Source organism: Gouania willdenowi, chromosome 18 (genome assembly GCF_900634775.1).
Source record: "Gouania willdenowi chromosome 18, fGouWil2.1, whole genome shotgun sequence".
Lineage (NCBI taxonomy): Eukaryota > Metazoa > Chordata > Actinopteri > Blenniiformes > Gobiesocidae > Gouania > Gouania willdenowi.
This window is the reverse complement of record NC_041061.1, coordinates 19796236-19817677: the sequence shown is the minus strand read 5'-3', so window position 1 is coordinate 19817677 and position 21442 is coordinate 19796236. Positions and strand designations below refer to the sequence as shown.

General features: G+C 36.5%; 1 protein-coding gene across 25 annotated transcripts in view; it reads right to left on the bottom strand.

The window, feature by feature from the left end:
- LOC114480654 (up-regulator of cell proliferation-like) overlaps positions 1-21442 on the bottom strand; it is a 34749-nt gene extending 13307 nt beyond the window's left edge. For 2 of the 25 annotated variants that reach the window (XM_028474999.1, XM_028475000.1), the window contains exons 1-14: positions 21377-21442; positions 19517-19674; positions 17675-17721; positions 17491-17584; positions 16330-16376; positions 16125-16239; positions 14581-14627; positions 14382-14487; positions 14090-14136; positions 13885-13999; positions 11278-11324; positions 11097-11187; positions 10203-10249; positions 10029-10122 (exon numbers count right to left, since the gene is read on the bottom strand). In XM_028474999.1, the coding sequence (XP_028330800.1) occupies positions 10029-10122; positions 10203-10249; positions 11097-11187; positions 11278-11324; positions 13885-13999; positions 14090-14136; positions 14382-14487; positions 14581-14627; positions 16125-16239; positions 16330-16376; positions 17491-17584; positions 17675-17704 (880 nt within the window). In that variant the 5' untranslated portion in view covers positions 17705-17721; positions 19517-19674; positions 21377-21442. Of the gene's footprint in view, positions 1-1769; positions 5481-7803; positions 7910-8002; positions 8053-8195; positions 8290-8379; positions 8427-10028; positions 10123-10202; positions 10250-11096; positions 11188-11277; positions 11325-13884; positions 14000-14089; positions 14137-14381; positions 14488-14580; positions 14628-16124; positions 16240-16329; positions 16377-17490; positions 17585-17674; positions 17722-19516; positions 19675-21376 lie in introns of those variants that run through there. The other 23 variants (XM_028474997.1, XM_028474974.1, XM_028474975.1 and 20 more) reach the window with 23 other exon arrangements.

The window sequence follows — 21442 nt, the reverse complement described above, 5'->3', positions numbered from 1 at the left end:
GTGAATGGGTTAAAGACATGACTTACTGGTAAGCATCTTAGCCTGCCAACAGAAACACATCTAACTGGAAACTAGGAAACCAAGACCCACGTTTCTGAGAATATCCAGTCAGCGAGACGAGGCACACCTTGTTCACTATCAAACAGGACATTCATAAAATACATAACAACTGATGTAGGACTTTAAATATTGTTCAAGTTTCTGTACAGCGGAACTGTGGACTTTGAATTTTATTTCTCACAAAATTACTTGAAAAAATAAAAAAAAAATTCCATTAAGATTAATGTTATACATGAAAAACTCTAAAAGGAAACCAGTTTGCAAAAGCTCACTCGTGTAAAGTCACCATTCTTCTTAATCACCTCAAATCATCATCTTGCTTGATGCCAGTGGGAACGCCGTTCCAAGTGGTGACGATGGCTTCACGAAGGGCATCCACTACCTCAAACTGATGTCCATTGTTTAAGCTTCCCTTGCCATTCATCCTCCAATGTTCTTAATAGTGTTTAGATCAGGGGAACACACAGGATGATCCATAAAGTGCTATTATTCCTCTGGAAAATGTCTTTTGTCAGGAATTGTAATCTTCAGCATTGTCCTCCAGTCATTACCACAAAGACGAAGGTTTTCAGTAATGAAAGATGCCCCCTGCAACATCTCCACATGCCTGCCACCATTTAAAGCCCCTGCACAACCTGAATCTTCATGTTCCATTGAAGGAAATAGCACCCACATCATGATAGCGCCGCCTCCACTGTGCCGCGTAGAAAACATATCAAGTGGGATCTCTTTGTCACGCCACTAATGTTGGAAGCCATCTGGACCATCAAGGTAAAACATTTTCTAATCAGATACTAAAACTTTCTTTTATCTTTCAATATCCCATGTGTGGTGTTCTATGTCAGCCTGTGTCAGTTCAATTGTTGTTTGCAATAAATTGCTGACTGAATTTTCATTTTATTGCTTCATTCCCATTAATTCTTTTTGCATTTTTAAGCTCTACTTAAAACATTCTTAAAATCCAACAGTGCAAAATGTTAATTCTTGCAATTTTTCAACTACTCTGGAGTGTGTATAGCATGAGTTAACCACAATAGGTTGATTTCGTGTGACGTCACATTGTTGAAAATGATTGTGGAATCGTTTGGTATTGAGGTTGTGGACCCACCCGCTCACAAAAAAGTTATATTCCTCCATACTGTAGTAGGACGTGTGAAGAACCAGATAGTTTGTGATATCAACAGCCTCGATGGTCGGCAAATCTCTAGGTTCAGTCGAAACATCACTGATCTTCATGAGATACTAGTCACGCCCAACATATTTGTTAATTGTTTGTATCTTTGTCTTGAAACTGGATCTAAATCAGTACAATACTGACTCTCTGCAATGGTTTTCCTCAGGCGTATTCTCCATTTTTACTTCCTGTCCTCCATCTGAAATTGTGCCCCTTGCGTGCGTCATCATAATCACGTGACTGAAACCCAGCTATTAATCTGTCAGTCAATAGTCTGTCACTTTTAGTTTTTAATATCAGTGCAATTTGACTAGAACCGGCAGACATATTGTGTCAAATTATATGTTCCGGTCAGTATATCATATGTTTTGTTAAAACAGTGTTATGTAGATACTTACCACGCAAAGCCGAATTTCATCTCCCAGGTACAAGACTCTATAGTGGCTCAAGCCATTACATTTTATTTTACATAAACTAAAGTACACATGGAAAACCTTAAATGGAGATTAAAAATCAACAATTAATACAAAGAAGGAATAATGTAGGGAAACATTTATTTCATTAGTTTTCATTCGTGAATTACAATGTGCATAACTGCAAGAATAACACAATCTAGACAATTACATTTAATGGAACAACACAGGCAACACGTTAAAGAACAATATATTAAAACAAAGAATATGAAACTGATTATAGAGGTGAAGGAAAAACAAATTATAAAGAACATTAGCTTTTAGGTTGAAAAAAGATGAGTCGAGAACCCTCTAAAAAGGCTGTCCAGGAAGCGGGGGTCCTTGCAGGGATGAGGGGACAGGGTTCTTATTAAAACTGTAATATTAACCTTTGTTTTTCACGCTAGTGATTAATAAAGTCATTCCAGTCCTCCAGCCCTCTCCTCTGACCACTATCTAGGCTACCACTAAAAACCATATTTCAGGATTCAGGTAAAAACATGCAATGCTAGACAACATTGTTTACCATCACAGCAAATTAACAAGATTAATAACCCTCCATGAAGCAATTTGTGCTTTCCTCAAGCACGTTTGTCACATTGAGTTTAAGTTGTTTTGACTCCTGGAACTGTGCCGTAAAATGCTCAAAAATGGCTGGCACTGAGGGGGGTAGAAAATTTAAAAATGGCTGGCACTGAATGAGTTAAAATGGCCATATTCCAAACAGTAAGTTCCATTTTGGTATAATATTCTGTCACTCATTTGACACCTTTTTCATGTAAATCCTCAGGTGCAATATGGATTTTTTGCTTTTATTACTCACACATAATTTTGTCTATAATACCTTTTCAGTGCGATATCTTCTGCCATTTGAAGCCGAGTATTTACAAGTTTTTCCAAACCCTGTCTATCTTTCTTTACTTTTTTCTCATAATTCTCCCTGTATCCTGTGACCAGATGTACAAGACCTTCTGTCTGACTAAAATACTGAGTCAGATTATCAAGGATTTTTCTCTCCCCATCAGACAGCATAATTGTAGCTGTTTTTTTTAATGCTTTGACTAATTTCTTTGTTTCAGATTTTGTTAAATTATTTGATTTACGGTTTGATATTTTTGTCTCTGCATCTGTTATCCACTGTTTCACTTCATTTATGAATTTGTTGTCCCAATCCTCAAACTCTGTTCTCAGTCTGTTGTGTGCTACGGTTTCAAGACTATCTCTGAAACTGAGTAAAAGGTTTTCATGCTTTATTGCATCCCACAAGATCTTCAAGCAGCTTTGAAACTTACAAATAGAATACGCACCAAAATCAACATTTTCCATTGGCTGGATGAGGCTCTTTTTTAGCTCATATACAGCTTCACTGTAGCCTACATTTACTGGAGCCATTGGTGGGTTCCCATTCCAGAGCCCAGGAATGAAAAAGTTCCCAGTGTTGGGATTGTACTCCATTATATCAGAAAAGCTCTTGCACTCTTTTTGGTCAGTTTGGGCAATGGTCTGAGTTAGTTCATTCAACAGTTTTAACAGATGATCCTGGGCTTGTGTGTTCTTCTCATGGGCTGCTGCACTTGAAACATTCTGGTGAACAAAGATACATTTAGGTTTTTTGTCTATCTCCCTTACCCTGAGAAATGCATGCAGCACTATTTGAAGGATGTCCTTCATTTCAGTTAAATTCTCTGTTGCAAGGTTTGTAATAGTTATATTGCTCATCCCCACAACAAGTGTTGCAAGCTTATTATCATAGTCTCTGTTTTTGTTCAATTGAGCCCCCTCTAGTGACTTTAGGCCCTCAGTGTCAATGATCACAATGAAGTCACAGTTTAGGACTGTCTTAAACTCTTCATGGACTTTGATGAGCAACATGAAGGCTCCTCGAGTGCATCGACCACAGCTGACTGCAAACTGCACTCCAAACATGGTGTTAAGGAGAGTGGACTTTCCTGTGCTCTGAACTCCAAGTACTGTGACCACCAAGATCTTGTTCTTTGGAGAAACTATTTCATTAAGCTGAGAGAGAACATCACTGACCCATTGAAGGGGTATGTTGGATGCATCTCCATCCACAAGTTCAAAAGGAAATCCATCCATTAACAACTGTGCACACAGTTCAGGTAAATATTTCAGTTGTTGTCGGGATGGATCTGTTTCTGGAAGGAACCGTGAAGCTTCGTACATCTGACCCATTTCACGGAAAAAGTGTTCAGTCCCCAATGAACTGTTGGTCAGTTGTTGGTCAAGTTGTTTGATCTCCTCTTTGTTCTCAGAGCTTTTTCTCTTTTCTTCATACAGATCCCTGAGTTCAGACAGTTTAATGCGAGACACATCATCAAGGTATATCTGCATCCACTTTAGAAAGTAGTTCCTCTCTATCTGCGGCAAAGACAATGCAGTGATGAAGCTTTTCATTGCATTTGAAAAGTCTTTAGAGTTTTGGTTTTGTCGCAGTGTATCTATCTTTTCTTTTAGGTCACTTTTACGCTTTTCTATGTTTTCAGATCCAAGCTTTTGAAGGCGAAACTCTTCTTTCTCTAGACTTGTCAGTTCCTTCCATATTTGGCCTTGTAATGGAAGCTGCTCTTCTTTGAATGTCAAAGTGTCTTGAATCTCTGCAGTGATGGCATCAGCATGTTGTTTTGCTGTTTGACACTCAGGAAAGTCTTCATCGACCCAGATTCTCAGTTCATGGGCAATGTTAGCCATCTGCTCAATACTCATCTTTCTCTCTGTCTTAGAAATAACTTTAGAAACTGCTTCCCTCAAACGTTTGATAAAATTTGCATAATTTTCTTGGTTTTTCTTAAAAAGTAGGTTGTTTTTGGTCAAGCCTAATGTTTTTGTTACCTGATTTAGAAAGGTAACATCAGGGAATTTGTCACCTATGTTACCTACTAAGAAAATCTGTGTTTGGTGATGTTGCTTTTTAGAGAGACGGCTCAGATCATCTAACTTGTCAAGAAACACAAAAACTGCTGCAGATGCCTGACACAGAAATGCATATTGTGTCTCAAAAGATTCAATGTCTCCACGAAGGTTAGCCACTGCCACTGGTTGACTGAAAATATCAATGTTTTTGTTGCCACAAGGAAGGTACCAAGTAATTTCAGTCAACCCATTGGATATTCTTCGTGGACTGTCACCACATTCCATGTTGTGGTGAACAAAGATGTTGTGGTACTGCTGTGAGTTACTCAGCAGCTTGTTCAGGGTCTCTGACTTTGACAGGGAGCACTCACCCAGTCTCACAAAGGAGACCATTGGTAGATTAGAGAGGACTATTCTTTCTTCTGTGAAGTCCTTGGACTCTGAAAGAGCTTCAGGTCTATACTGCTTTACAATGTCTCTCATAGCCCACAGCATCAATGTGCACTGTTGACTGTCACAACTGGGAAGCAGCAAGGGCACTGGAAACTGACACATTGACATCTTCAGAGCCATTTGCTGCTGAACAAACCCATCAGAACACAGAAATAGAGCAGTTATCACATCTAGAGGATTTACCATGTCTTCTGAATTAGCTACATCAAAAAGATCATTGAAATCTAACTCTGTGTTCTCTGACATGCCATCATCATTTGAATTTTTATCTGAATCATATTTTACATTTCTTGCTGTCACATTAACCATCATCAGTTTCTTTAAAAAATGCCAGGGAAGGTGTGATTTACACTTGGCAGGTTCATCATCAATGGTCTTCTTATCAATTTGAAGTATATTTTGAAGTGATAGTTTTTTTCTGTAATGCTGTTCCAAACCAAGATCCTTTAGAAAGCTTTCCAGGTTAATTTCTGTGTAAAGAATAAATAAATAGAAAAACATGATTTAGAGATTTTTTCCTCATAAAATCCATTATTTTTTTGACATTTGCAGCTGTAGAAATCAGAACACAGAAAGAAAGCACTGAGTCTTCAGAATGAACTGCATCAAAAACATCATACACAAAAAACTCTAACGATCTCCAAATTGTCATAGCAGTTTGACTCGTATTTTAAGGTACATTTTACATTTCTTGCCATCCCATAAACCATCATCACTTTTCTTTTGAAAATACCATGAGAGGCAGTCTTAACTTTTTCCACTTAAACTTTTTGTCATAGTATTTTTTGACTACATTTTAAAATGAAAATGCCTAGACTAGTGTTGTGTTCAAGACCACACTATCCAAGACCAAGAATTGCCCGAGACCAGAATGCACCGAGACCAAGATAAGACCAAGACTTTTGGGAGCCGAGACTGAGTCAAGACCAAGACTGAGACAAGCCGAGACCGAGACCAAGACCATAAAAAAATTTTTTTCAATTTAAAAAAATATGTAACTAAAAAAAATTATGACAAGGTTCGACAGTTAAATAACATTCTTTCTTAATTTTAGTTTATTTTAAATACATTTGAGGGACATCAAAGGTGCCTGCAAAAAAATTAACTAAAATATTAAAACGACGACTGCTACTGATAAATTCACAATTATTCTACATATTTGAAACCAAGATTTTTATGTCAGCTGAATGTACAGCAAGTGTTTAAAAGTATTTCTGCCAAGAAATAATGATTCTTGATTCTGATTCTTTGAGTTGTGCAGGTCAACAGGTCATAGAGTCCACAAGATAGATTTTTAGTTTGAAAAAGCCTTTACACAGACCATTTTTATTAATTCATGTAGTTGATACAGTTTAATTTAGTTGCTGTAATCAATGAACTAGGATATTCAATTAACAAAGGTTTCCAGCTTTAACTGTAAACGTGAAACTTAGTGAAAAAAAACTACAAACAAGTTGGCAGCAATCTAAAAAACAAAGAGCTCCAGGTAGATGTGAAACTAAATACAACAAACTCAAACCCTGGAACAGTCATGTGACAAATCAATCAATAGTTCTTGTTGAGAATTATTATTATTATTCTGGATACAGTGCAAACAGAAACTATAAAAAATAATTATATTGTGAACCTGTTTATATTGTCGGGAACATATTATATACATAAATGTAATTGGAGTCTAAAGCCTCAAAAAAACACAACTTTAAAAAGAAAATACACTCATATAAGACCTCTTTACAGTTATTTGAGTCATTCTGCTCGGACACACACTTTCTTATTAAACACACACGGACCTCGGTAAACGGAACAGGCTTCACCGGACGGCTGGCACTCGGACCCAGAGGCGGAGTAAATGTGTCCCCCGTATTGCATTCACAGGCTGTAATATCACCAGTTTATCATTTTACCAGTTGTTAGAGCTACTGTCTTTACCAGGGAGATAATATTTATTACTGGTGATTGTTTTCTGGAGTTTTACTGGGATTTTTTTTTTTACCGGTGATTAGTTTATATCTCCTTGCACTCTGTCGTCCAAACTGAAATCGTAGCCACACACACACACACACACACACACACACACACACACACACACACACACACACACACACACACACACACACACACACACACACACACACACACGCACACGTGTCACTCAGTCACATTAAGGAAGGTTGTGGTCATTATACGGGGTGGATTAAAGAATGAATAAAGGATTGTTTTATTCCATTCTTCTCTTTATTATCACATTATAAAAAAGTTTTGAAAAAGCTGGAATTAGTGCTGGTCTCAAACATTCTTGACGGAAAATCCCGAGTCCGGGCAGCCCGAGTCCGAGACAAGACCGAGTCAAAATGCTTCCGAGGCCGAGACCTTTAAAATTTGGTCTCGAGTCCAAGACCGGTCTTGAGTACCACAACACTAGCCTAGACTATGACTGATTTTCAAAGAAATGCATGTTAACAAAAGCTATACCAAATCTGACTATTTTTTTATTCACGTATAAAAACTAAACTATTATCTTGTCACAAGGGACAAAATCAGATAAGTTCTCATGGTTTTATGTATTGATCCCATCAAATTTGACTGTGTAATTACAAACATCATCTCACATTAGGTGGATGAATGGAAATTGAACTTTCTGAATTGAATCTATGGCCAACTCATACCAGTGCTAATATTTCAGCACAGCAGCACTCCATCTCATGTGATATTGCTTAATTATAAGGCTGACTTAAGCATGACTAGAGATTGTGTCTTTGTGAGAAAATATTATTGTATGAAGCAGATCTTTACCATTTGTAGTATTCTCTTGACTGTTAGTGTCATCAGTTAAAGACTGAGAACCTTTCATTTGGTCTCCTTGGCAACGATTAGCTGCGCAATCTCCAGCATTGCTTCCCTTCATAAACATTTGATAAACATGTATTAAATTAGCTTTCATGCAGTGAGACAACTATCAGATCTTTGTGACATGTTTAAAGAAGCAGTTTACCCGTTCTGTTTCGAAAGAAGAAAAGTCCATCTGTCTGTTATCCTTTCCTGCTTATAAAAGAGGGAAGTAACTAACCAAGAATCCCAACAAACAATTCCAAGACATTAAAAAAAGATTACCAACTTCCTGTTTCTCTCTTGAATACTCATATTTTAGTTTGTGGGAGAATATGAATAATAAAGCAGATATTTACCATTTGTAGTATTTTGTTGACTGTTAGTATCATCAGTAGAAGACTGAGTAGCTGGAAAATTTGTTTGGTCTCCTTGGCAACAATCAGTTGAGCTCTTAAACATTTGACAAACATGTATTAAATTACTTTTCATGCAGCGAGACAACTATCAGCACTTTGTGACATGTTTAAAGAAGCAGTTTACCTGTTCTGTTGTTGAAAGAGGACTGTCCATCTGTCCTTTATCTTTTCCTGAGTATAAAAGAGGGAAGTAACTACAAAGAATCCCAACAAACAATTCCAAGACATTAAAAAGAGATTTTTAACTTCCTGTTTTTCTCCTGCATTCCCGTATTTTAGTTTTTGACACGTATTGTCTTCGATACAACTCAAATAGTTACTTTTGAAGGAAAAGTTGAGGTTCTTACATAAATAAATAAATAAAAAGTTAAGTTGCTCTGCTGCTGATTTTGTTTCAGTTCTGAAACCAAATATTTGAAAACCACCACAATATTTTTTTTTTAAGTTTCTGCTTTTGGACCAAGTTGTTGAAGTAACTCAATAAATAATGAAGGTTGAATTATTTTTTCCAAAATAAATGTTTAGAACCGTTTTAATAAGTCACTACTAGGGATGGGTACCAAATTCACTACTTTAAGGAACTGACCAAAGTTTGTCGACACGAGCGGGTACTGACTCATGTAAAATCAAATGTTACCATGTTTAGGTACACAAAACACATCCCTGTGACTTTAAGGGAATGGAAGATGAGGCAGTTGTATGTTGTTTGAATATATTTAATTATAAATTGAGAAATAAATGTTTCATTTAAAAAAAAAGATTTTATCATTTACCATCAATCATCACACAAAAACTTTAAAGTAACGATACTGTTTCCCAGGTACCAGGTATAAGTACCGTGTCAGGTCAAATATGAAAGGTACGCATTCCCAGTCACCACACATGCATCTTTCAAAATTCTGTCAGATATTCTACATGAAATATGTTTTTTTGTTCTTCCCTCTGCATCAGCAGAAGGTTTATGAAGCTGAGCAGAGGACTGTTGGAACAGTTGTCTGTCATCATATCACCACTTGAACGGTAGTATATGCTTTCATGAGCCTGACTTAAGCACAACTAGAGATTGTCTTTGTGAGAGAATGTGAATATTTAAAGCATATGGTCAAAGTATGTTTTTAAAATGTGATGCACATTACGCTAGCCAGTGGTGCCGCCAGCTGGAATCCTGTACGCACTGTGCCTATGATTTTTTTGAAGGTGTTCTTTTTTTTTTTTTTTGGGGGGGGGGTAATACAGATGCATAAAGGCCACTTATTGTATTTTACGTAGCTGATTTTGAATCCTGGTGCTATATTCTTCTTCTACCCTGCGTAGCCTACTGCCTATGTGGTTCTTATGGTTTGTGTTTATCAAAATTTTGAAAAGACAGTTGAGCCTTTTTCAGGCATTTGAAAGAACCAAATCTAAGCCTGCTAACACAGAGCAGCCAGAATGAACAAAAGTATTTAAAACGAATACTGTTAAGTAACGATACTGATTCCCAGGTACCAGGTATCAGGACTGTATTGAGTTCAAATGTAAAATGTACGCATCCCCAGTCACCACACATGCATCTTTCAAAAGTCTGTCAAATATTCAACATTTTTTTTTTCATTCTTCCCTCTACATCAGCAGAAGGTTTATAAAGTTGAGCAGAGGACTGCTGGTATAGTTATCATCATATGAATGTTGTAAATCATCACTTAAATAGTAATAAATACTTTTACAAGCCTGACTTAAGCACAACTAAAGATTGTCTTTGTGAGAGAATATTAATATAAAGCAGATCTTTACCATTTGTAGTATTCTGTTGACTGTTAGAATCATCAGTAGAAGACTGAGGACCTGGAGGATCTGTTTGGTCTCCTTGGCAACAATCAGTTGAGCTCTGAAACGTTTGACAAACATGTAATAAATTAGCTTTCATGCAGTGAGACAACTATCAGCATGTTGAAAGAAGCAGTTTACCTGTTCTGTTGTGGGGAGATGACTGTTCCTCTGTCCTTTATCATTTCCTGTGTATAAAAGAGGGAAGTAACTTCAAAGAATACCAACAAACAATTCCAAGACATTAAAAAGAGATTATCAACTTCCTGTTTCTTTCCTGCGTACCCGTATTTTTGTTTTTCACGCGAATTGTTTTTGATACAACTCAAATAGTTACTTTTGAAGGAAAAGTTGAGATTATTATAGATTACTACAAAAATAGGATTCATAGCACATCTGGTGGATGGCGGGTGGGTGGGGATTGTGGTTATGTGCATACCATGAAACTGAATCCTGGCGGCGCCACTGGTACTCCCTACAATTTAAATTGTGCATTATTAAGAAAATAAACTGTGTCGATGTAGTCAAGAGATTTAATGTTGAAGACATTTGTGAAACAAATGTGATATTACATATAAACGGTTGTTGTTTTGACATATTAGTTAAATTGTTTATTGAGAAATAAATATGTTAAATGAAAAATTTTTGACATATTATAATTTACCATTCATCATTACACACACAAAGCAAAAATACAGAGAACTAGTACTGTTGAGTAGCGATACTGATGCCCAGGTACCAGGTATCAGGCCTGTATTGGGGTCAAATGTAAAATGTACACATCCCCAGTCACCACACATGTCTTTCAAAACTCTGACAACATATTCAACATTTTTTTTATTTTTTTTTTTCTTCCCTCTGCATCAGCAGAAGGTTTATAAAGTTGAGCAGAGGACTGTTGGTATAGTTATCATCACATGAATGCTGTAAATCATCACATCACTTTAACAGTCAAATACTTTTACAAGCCTGACTTAAGTACGATTAGAGATTGTGTATTTGTGAGAGAATATGAATAATAAAGCAGATCTTTACCATTTGTATTCTGTTGACTTTTAGTATCATCAGTAGAAGACTGAGGACCTGGAGGATTTGTTTGGTCTCCTTGGCAACAATCAGTTGAGCTCTTAAACATTTGACAAACATGTATTAAATTACTTTTCATACAGTGAGACAACTATCAGCACTTTGTGACATGTTTAAAGAAGCAGTTTACCTGTTCTGTTGTGGGGGGAGGACTGTCCATCTGTCCTTTATCTCTTCCTGTGTATAAAAGAGGGAAGTAACTACCAAGAATACCAACAAACAATTCCAAGACATTAAAAAGAGATTATCAACTTTCTGTTTCTCTCCTGCATTCTCGGATTTTAGTTTTTACGCATATTGTCTTTGATACAACTCAAATAATTACTTTTGAAGGAAAAGTTGAGATTATTGTAAATTATTACAAAAATAGGATTCATAGATAATCGAGATTGCTACGTGCGTCCATAACAAGACAAAACATTGTCTGTAATGGTAGCATCAGAGCACGAGGGAGGCCGCACAACGTTTAATATTAATATTAACCTAATCACTAGAAACGTATGTCATAGTGTATCATGGTTTTCCTGCAGTCTTTGCCAGTTTTTTCTTCCCACTGTCGCTAAATGCTCGTTCATGTGGATCTTGTTGGGTTCTTTATTTATTTCTTACTATGGACTTTATATTTTGTTAAGAGCTCTGATATGACTAGTTGTAATTTGCGCTCAATAAATAAGGTTGAGTTGCTCTGCTGCTGGTTTTGTTTCAGTTGTTCAGAAATCGAATTTTAAAAACCACAGCAATTTATTTTTCAGGTTCCTGTTTTTGAACTAAGTTGTTTACAATCAACTCAGTTAATAATGGTTCTTTTTTTCTCCCCAAAATATTTTTTTTTAAAAAACTCTTCATTGAGTCACCACTAGGGATGGGTACCGACTTCAGTGATGTCATAGGTACTGTCCAAATTTTGTTGGCACTAGTGGATACAGATTCATGTAAAATCAAATGGTACCATGTTTCGGTACACAGAACACATCTCTGTGACTGTAAGGGAGTGGAAGATTAGGTGAGTTTCCATGTGCGACATGAACTCAACGATACAAGCACAAGAACATAATGACGTCACTAACTGTTGTTAAAGCATTGAAAGTGGTCAAAGTATGGTTTCAAAATGTGACGCACATTACGCTAGCCAGTGGTGCCGCCAGATGGAATCCTGTACGCAATGTGCCTATGATTTTTTTTGAAGGTGTGTTTTTTTTCTTTTTTTTTTTTTTTGGGGGGGGGGATAATACAGATGCTGGTTTGTAATAAGCTAAACATGCTGCGTCCACTAATTTTTTAGGCCAAATAATTGAAGCCTAACATAAAGGCCAATTATTGTAATTTACATCATCTGTCACTAACTCATTTTGAATCCTGGTGCTATATTCTTCTTCTACACTACGTAGCCTACCGCCTATGTGGTGATTACGGTTTGTGTTTATCAAAATTTTGAAATGACAGTTGAGCCTTTTCCAGGCATTTGAAGGAACCAAATCTAAGCCTGCTAACACAGAGCAGCCAGAATGAAGGTGCTAGCAGGTTCTCCTAACAATGACCGTGTCTACTGCCAGTGCTGAGTGTTCATTCAGCTGTTTACATCACTTGAAACATACCTCTAGAACACCATGACAGACAAGAGACTGAGAGAACTTGCCCTGATGAACATTCATCATGATATTCCTATCGATTCTGAGGCCGTTCTACGATAGTTTGACGCAACAGGGAGAGCTGTAGACTTAATTTCAAACAGGTAGGAATTATTATTAGCCTATTATAATAAAGTGTGTTTTTGTTCTTTTTACCATGTCTCTGACTGGTGCACAGTCACCATAACATTTTGCTGGGCTGTATTCATCTGTGTTTCTGTACGTTGTTACCATATTCTGCTGTAAAGCCTAACTTCATTTTTTCGTTTAGAAAAAAATCAATTTTGAATTATGGAATTGATTAGAATTGTTTCCTGTTAATATTGTATTTTTTTTGTTTGATCTGCAGTGCGCGCTGTCGCTTCATGCTCTGGCAGCTGTTCAGGGTGCTGAACCAGGTGACAGCAGTACTACTGAAAGTGGAGCGTTCTTGTGGCTTGTTTGCGAATCACTCTGATCAGGTACTATGGGCAGCACATCTGGTGGAGGGCGGGTGGGTGGGGACTGTGGTTATGTGCATACCATGAAATTGAATCCTGGCCGCTCCACCAGTGCTCGCTACAATTTAATTTGTGCATTATTAAGAAAATAAACTGCGTAGATGTAGTCAAGAGATTTAAAGTTGAAGACATTTGTGAAACAAATGTGATGTTACATACAGTTTGTTGTTGTTTTGATATATTTGTCAAATTATAAATTGAGAAATAAATGTTAAATGAAAAATATTTGCCATTTTATTATTTGCCATCACACATAAAAACAACAAAAGTATCTAAAACTAATACTGTTAAGTACCGATACTGATTCCCAGGTACCAGGTATCAGGACTGTTTCGGGTTCAAATGTAAAAGGTACGCATCCCCAGTCACCACACATGCATCTTTCAAAAGTCTATGTCAGATATTCAACATTTTTTTTTTTTTTATTCTTCCCTCTACATCAGCAGAAGGTTTATAAAGTTGAGCAGAGGACTGTTGGTATAGTTATCATCATTTGAATGCTGTAAATCATCACTTTACCAGTAATAAATACTTTTACAAGCCTGACTTAAGCACAACTAGATTTTGTGTCTTTGTGAGAGAATATTAATATATAACGCAGATATTTACCATTTGTAGTATTCTGTTGACTGTTAGTATCATCAGTAGAAGACTGAGGACCTGGAGGATCTGTTTGGTCTCCTTGGCAAATATCAGCTGAACAATTTCCAGCATTTATTCCCTTCTTAAACATTTGACAAACATGTATTGAATTATTATTCATACAGTGAGACAACTATCAGCACTTTGTGACATGTTTAAAGAAGCAGTTTACCTGTTCTGTTGTGGGGGGAGAAATGTCCATCTGTCCTTTATCTCTTCCTGAGTATAAAAGAGGGAAGTAATTACCAATAAGTCAGATATTCTACATAAATAATGTTGTTTTGTTCTTCCCTCTGCATCAACAGAAGGTTTATGAAGCTGAGCAGAGGACTTTTGGAACATCATCATATGAATGCAGTAAATCACCATTTTAACAGTCGTAAATACTTTTGTGAACCTGACTTAAGCACAACTAGAAGTTGTGTCTTTGTGAGAAAATATGAATATATAAAGCAGATCTTTACCATTTGTAGTATTTTCTTGACTGTTAGTGTCATCAGTTAAAGACTGAGAACCTTTCATTTGGTCTCCTTGGCAACGATTAGCTGCGCAATCTCCAGCATTGCTTCCCTTCATAAACATTTGATAAACATGTATTAAATTAGCTTTCATGCAGTGAGACAACTATCAGAACTTTGTGACATGTTTAAAGAAGCAGTTTACCTGTTCTGTTTTGGAAGAAGAAAAGTCCATCTGTCCTTTATCCCTTTCTGAGTATAAAAGAGGGAAGTAACTACCAAGAATCCCAACAAACAATTCCAAGACATTTAAAAGAGATTATCAACTTCCTGTTTTTCTCCTGCGTACTCATATTTTAGTTTTTCACGCATATTGTCTTTGATACAACTCAAATAATTACTTTTGAAGGAAAAATTGAGATTATTATAAATTATTACAAAAATAGGATTCATAGATTGTGGTAGCGATCATTGAGATCGCTACGTGCGTCCATAACAAGACAAAACATTGTCTGTAATGGTAGCATCAGAGCACTAGGGAGGCCACACAACGTTTAATATTAATATTAACCTAATCACTAGAAACGTATGTCATAGTGAATCATGGGTTTCCTGCAGTCTTTGCCAGTTTTTTCTCCCCACTGTCACTAAATGCTCGTTCATGTGGATCTTGTTGGGTTTTTTCTTTATCTCTTACTATGGACTTTATATTTTGTTAAGCGCTCTGATATGACTTGTTGTAATTTGCGCTCAATAAATAAAGTTGAGTTGAGTTATCTGCTGCTGGTTTTGTTTCAGTTGTTCAGAAATCGAATATTTTAAAACCACAACAATTCATTTTTCAGGTTCCTGTTTTTGAACTAAGTTGTTTACAATTAACTCAGTTAATAATGGTTCTTTTTTTTCTCCCCAAAATATTTTTTTTAAGAAACTTTTCATTGAGTCACCACTAGGGATGGGTACCGACTTCAGTAATGTCATTGGTACTGTCCAAATTTTGTTGGCACTAGTGGATACAGATTAATGTAAAATGAAATGGTACCATGTTTCGGTACACAGAACACATCTCTGTGACTGTAAGGGAGTGGAAGATTAGGTGAGTTTCCATGTGTCACATGAACTCAGCGATACAAGCACAAGAACATAATGACGTCACTAACTGTTGGTAAAACAATGGCTGATAAAAACGGGTCAAAGTAGGGTTTCAAATTGCATTTTAATTTGTGCATTATTGAGAAAAAACTGCATAGAGGTAGTCAAGGAATTTAATGATTTGTGGAACAAATGTGATGTTACATACAGTTTATTGTTGTTTTGATATATTTGTCAAATTATGTAATGAGAAAAAAATATGTTAAATGGAAAATATTTGAGATTTTATTATTTGCCATCACTCATAAAAACAACAAAAGTTTCTAAAACTAGTATTGTTAAGTACCGATACTGATTCCCAGGTACCAGGTATCAGGACTGTATTGGGTTCAAATGTAAAAGCTATGCATCCCCAGTCACCACACATGCATCTTTCAAAAGTCCATGTCAGATATTCAACTTTTTTTTTTTTATTCTTCCCTCTGCATCAGCAAAAGGTTTATGAAGTTGAGCAGAGGACTGTTGGTATAGTTATCATCATATGAATGTTGTAAATCATCAATTTAACAGTAATAAATACTTTTACAAGCCTGACTTAAGCACAACTAGAGATTGTGTCTTTGTGAGAGAATATTAATATATAATGCAGATATTTACCATTTGTAGTATTCTGTTGACTGTTAGTATCATCAGTAGAAGACTGAGGACCTGGAGGATCTGTTTGGTCTCCTTGGCAAATATCAGCTGAACAATTTCCAGCATTTCTTCCCTTCTTAAAAATTTGACAAACATGTATTAAATTTCTATTCATACAGTGAGACAACTCTCAGCACTTTGTGACATGTTTAAAGAAGCAGTTTACCTGTTCTGTTGTGGGGGGAGGACTGTCCCTCTGTCCTTTATCATTTCCTGTGTATAAAAGAGGGAAGTAACTACCAAAAATCCCAACAAACAATTCCAAGACATTAAAAAAAGTCACTAACTTCCTGTTCCTCTCCTGCATACTCATATTTTAGTTTTTCACTTGTACTGTCATGGATAAGACTCAAAAGTTTGTATTTTTTTTAAAGTTATTACAAAAATAGGATTCATAGATTGTCATGCCCTGCTGCTGGTTTTGTTTCAGGTGTTCAGAAATCGAATATTTGAAAATCACAATTTATTTTTTCAAAATCCTGTTTTTGAACTAAGTTGTTTACAATTAACTCGGTTAATAATGGTTCTTTTTTTTCCGCAGAATATTTTTTTTTTTTAAACTCTTCATTGAGTCATAATAAAAATAAAGTTTTTTTTTTTTTTTTTGTTTTGTTTTTGGGGAGGGGATAATACAGATGCTGGTTTGTAATAGGCTACACATTGCTGAGTCCACAAATTTTTTAAGCCAAATAATTGAAGCCTAACATAAAGTCCAATTATTGTCATTTACGTCATCTGTCACTAACTGATTTTAAATCCTGGTGCTATATTATTCTTCTACACTACGTAGCCTACCGCCTATGTGGTGATTACGGTTTGTCTATCAAAAGTTTGGAAAGACAGTAGAGCCTTTTCCAGGCATTTGAAAGAACCATATCTAAGTTTCAAAATGTGATGCACATTACGCTAGCTGCATTTTAATGTGTGCATTATTAAGAAAAAACTGCATAGAGGTTGTCAAGGAATTTAATGTTGAATACATCTGTGAAACAAATGTGATAATTGTCAAATTATGTATTGAGAAATAAATAGGTTAAATGAAAAATATTTGAGATTTTTTTATTTGCCATTTATCATCACACACACAAAACAATGAAAGTTCCAAAAACTAGTACTTTAAAGTACCGATACTGATTCCCCGGTACCGGGTATCAGTACCGGTAGTACAGAAGGCTTATAAAGTTGTGCAGAGGACTGCTGGTATAGTTTATGTGAATGCAGTAAATTATCACTTTAACAGTACTAAATACTTTTACAAGCCTAACTTAAGCACGACTAGAGATTGTGTATTTGTGGGAGAATATTAATATATAAAGCATATATTTACCATTTGTAGTATTCTGTTGAATGTTAGTATCATCAGTAGAAGACTGAGGACCTGGAGGATCTGTTTGGTGTCCTTGGCAACAATCAGTTGAGCTCTTTAACATTTGACAAACATGTATTAATTCAGCTTTCACGCAGTGAGACAACTATCAACACTTTGTGACATGTTTAAAGAAGCAGTTTACCTGTTCTGTTGTGGGGGGAGGACTGTCCATCTGTCCTTTATACCTTCCTGTGTATAAAAGAGGGAAGTAACTACAGAATCCCAACAAACCATGCGTGTTGTCTTCGATATGACTCAAATTTACGGAAAAGTTGGATTTGTTATGAAAAAGGTTTTATGGAATGTGGTTAATTTACTTTTCAAGTTGTTCACTTAATTTACTCAATAATTAAGGTATTAAATTATTTTCCCCAAAATGTTTTTTTTAGGCACTCTTCATTGAGTCTCCACTAGAGATGAGGACAAAAATAAACACCAAATTATTGAACTTGAGCAAAAAAACACTATAATTACCCTGGAATACATGTTTTTGGACTGTTGGAGATCACTTTAAAACCCAACTTGAACCCACACAAACACAGATAGCCTTTGCAAACTCAACGAAGATGGCTCTCAGGTCTTCATCCTACGAATCAGACAAAGGACTCAGGACCATTTTGATGTGAGACAGAGGATGTTGATGACAATGTCTGCTAAGGATGTAACAATTAATCGTAAGGCAGTTAAAAATCGATTCATAGGTATCAAGGTTCACATCGATACTGTGGAAAATTGAATCGCAGTACTTTTTTTAACCAGCAGAGGGCGCTATCCAGAAGTCATGGCGGCGGGCGAAATCTGCTAATACTTTCTTTCTGACCACCTTCTACTCTTAAACATATTCATAAATGATTCCTTACCCCTTTAGCACCAAAAGAATATCTGTAATATGAAGTGAATATCTGTAAAAGTCACGTTTTTCTATTAACCCTGTCTGCTAGCATAGCATCTCTTCTTCACTGCACTTAGCTGCATGCCAACCGACCACTGGGTTACCAGCGCCCTCTGCTGGATCAAACAAATATCTGACGCAAATACAGTGCAGACTGTTTTTTTTTTTTTAAGGTCAAATTGTTAAGTCACAAAATACATTTTCAGTTGCACTTTTAAAAAGAAAACTAACTATTATGCAGTTTTGTATTGTTTACTATGGAACCAGAATTTAAATGAATAGGCTTCTTCATTTGCATTATTCCTTTATTTATTTCATTCAAGATTTATTTTTAGTTAAATTGCATTGTTTGAATAGTTCATCAAGGGATTCTTTTGACAATGAAAAATGAAAGGAAAATAGTATAGTATTTTCGAGTTTTTTTCCCCCCCAAAAAAATAAAGGAATATTTTTCAGTCATTTAAGTACAGTCCCATTTTGTAAAATGAATCGTGAGAGAATCGTATCGTGAACCCAGTATCGTGAATCGAATCGTATCGGGAGTTGAGTGAATCGTTACATCCCTAATGTCTGCATATGAGCCATTTAATATCTATGGTAATTTACTTTGAGTATAATTTGATGTTACCATCTATGTAGGTGGAGGTCCCACATTCTGATTAACATTTTAAAATACGTATTCACTGTCTCTGTTTCAGTACAGATCTTACATAGGAGTACGTGAGTCGTGATAGCCCCACACCTGTAATAATACAGGACATTCTGGTGCTATAATGATCCCAAACAAGACTGCATGAGAAAAGGACTTTTCAGGAGTAAAAAGGGAATAAGAAAAAACAGAATACTGTTTTTGAGGTTTAAACCCATTGTCAGACATAAAAAAACATTTTATTTTAATATTTTACAATAAATTTTCCAAAATTCCAGTTATGCATACCAGCACAAATAAAATTACATTATTAAGCTGCTCCTGAGAAGTGTTTGTGTTGCTCTGAGACAAGATTAAAGATTTTCTTTCTCCTGTATTGTTTGACTGACTACTAACATCTGATCATCAAGGAGAGGAGTTATTTAACTGTGTCTGACACTTACCCCTTACTTGGAGACCTTGCTGAATAACTTTGTCAGAATCGGCCACATATCCACTGACAAAACAGCACAGCAGCTTTATCAGCTCTGCCTTCCAGTAGTAGTTTGTCAAATCCTCTACTGTGTTGGACAACAGAACCTTACCAATGTGTTAACTTGTCCTAGAAAAACAATCAGCAAAGAGAAAGATTTTAATGACCAAAACAAATTCTATTTACCTTCTTGAATTTATATCAGCCTGAAGAGAATCTATCAAACTCCTCAAAAGTCCATAAACATTTTAAAATAGATACAACTGAAAAATGTACTCAACAGGAGGCAGTTATCCAAGGAAAACAAAGAGAATAACAAAGTTTGTGTTAAACTAGCTGCTGTAGGTCTACAAATCAACTTTTAGTCCCGTTCTCATTTCAGGCAAAACCTGAAAAGTAGCTGCATGTGTTGAAACACAGCAGTGTATGACTGCTCTCGGGGGTGTGGGGGGTGGATGTTGGCGGGGGCCTTGGGGTTGGGGGTTCGTAGTCGGTGGCGGGGTGCGCTGGGTCCTCGGCTCTTTGGGGCTTTCACGGGTGTGTATGTGGGGGATGGTGGCCGCTTCTCGGCTTGGGATCTTGGGGCGTCTGGGGGGCTGCTTGGCCGTGGGGGGTGGCCCGGGGCTCCCTGGCCCCCGCTCTTTCTGCTAGCCTGGCTGCATCTCCGAGTCCGGGATTGTAGTAGCAGTTCTTGCGCATACATTAGTCTACAATGCACTGGCATGCCTTGGGCTGTGGGATAAAACTCGTACTGGGCTTAATCTTAGACACGTTGATCCCGAATACCTGTTTTAGGTATTACCACTCACTCCTTCCCTCTGTCCACAGCCACCACCATTATACCTAAGCTTCACACTAATCACCAGACTGGCTGGATTACACAACACAATAAGCACAATATGCACAACTACAACTTCACATCTCACTTTAAAATAATCAACTCTTCCCCGCCCTTTCCATGTCCTACCTTGAGTTTCTCCTCCCTGTTCCCTAACCCCTCCCCCCCTCACCCAGGTGTGACACTGCCCTCTCTTTTTATATTTACCCTTTAACAAAGTATTTCTTACCCTTCCTTAGGGAGGACTGGTGATGGTCACAATTATTTAATAAAATAAAGTCATTTATTTAATTGCAATAACAAAACATGCATTGCTGTCTTAAAAAGATTGCACTTCTTGTAGTGTTGACCTTTGACAGCATGTGCAGACAAGGTAAAAAAAACAAAACATAAAAACAATAGCCAACCTTACAATCACATTGGTTGAGGATTCACTGGCATGCCTGTTGCACCCTAACCCTTTCCAGTTAGTTTAAGAATGCAGTGTGTTATGTAAGAACAGGTTTGTTCTTTGTTTAGATGTTTTTGTGATATGGGTGTGTTGATTAGGGATGTACTGGAAAGATGTTTCCCAGTTAGCTGGGTGGAAAGTAATTAACCATAACCTCATGTCTTTCTCACCTGAAATCAGTGTAACCTGTAAGTCACTGTTAAAAAATGAATCCAAGATCACCAAGCTCGAACCTCAGCAAAAGTGAGTATATATATCTACTGTATACTGAAGTATCAAGAGAAGAAATATTAAAACAACTCTACTGTATATCTGATTTGCAATGCATTCATGTTCCAAATTATTTTTTCCTATTCTTTTATGCATACAACATAATTACATGCAAGGCAAGAGTTCCTAACATTTCAGGTGGGTGCTGCTGTCGTTGTGCAGCACAGATTTGCTATAACACATTAACACACAATGTAATTGTCTACCATGAACTAAATAATATACTTAAGTTTCTTTTTTCAGTCAAAATTATTGTAAAAGCTGTTATTTACCTGACATATTTCGACTGTCGTCTGCAGTTTTCCTCTGAGGCGTCAGCTGATCGCTCTGACGTGTAC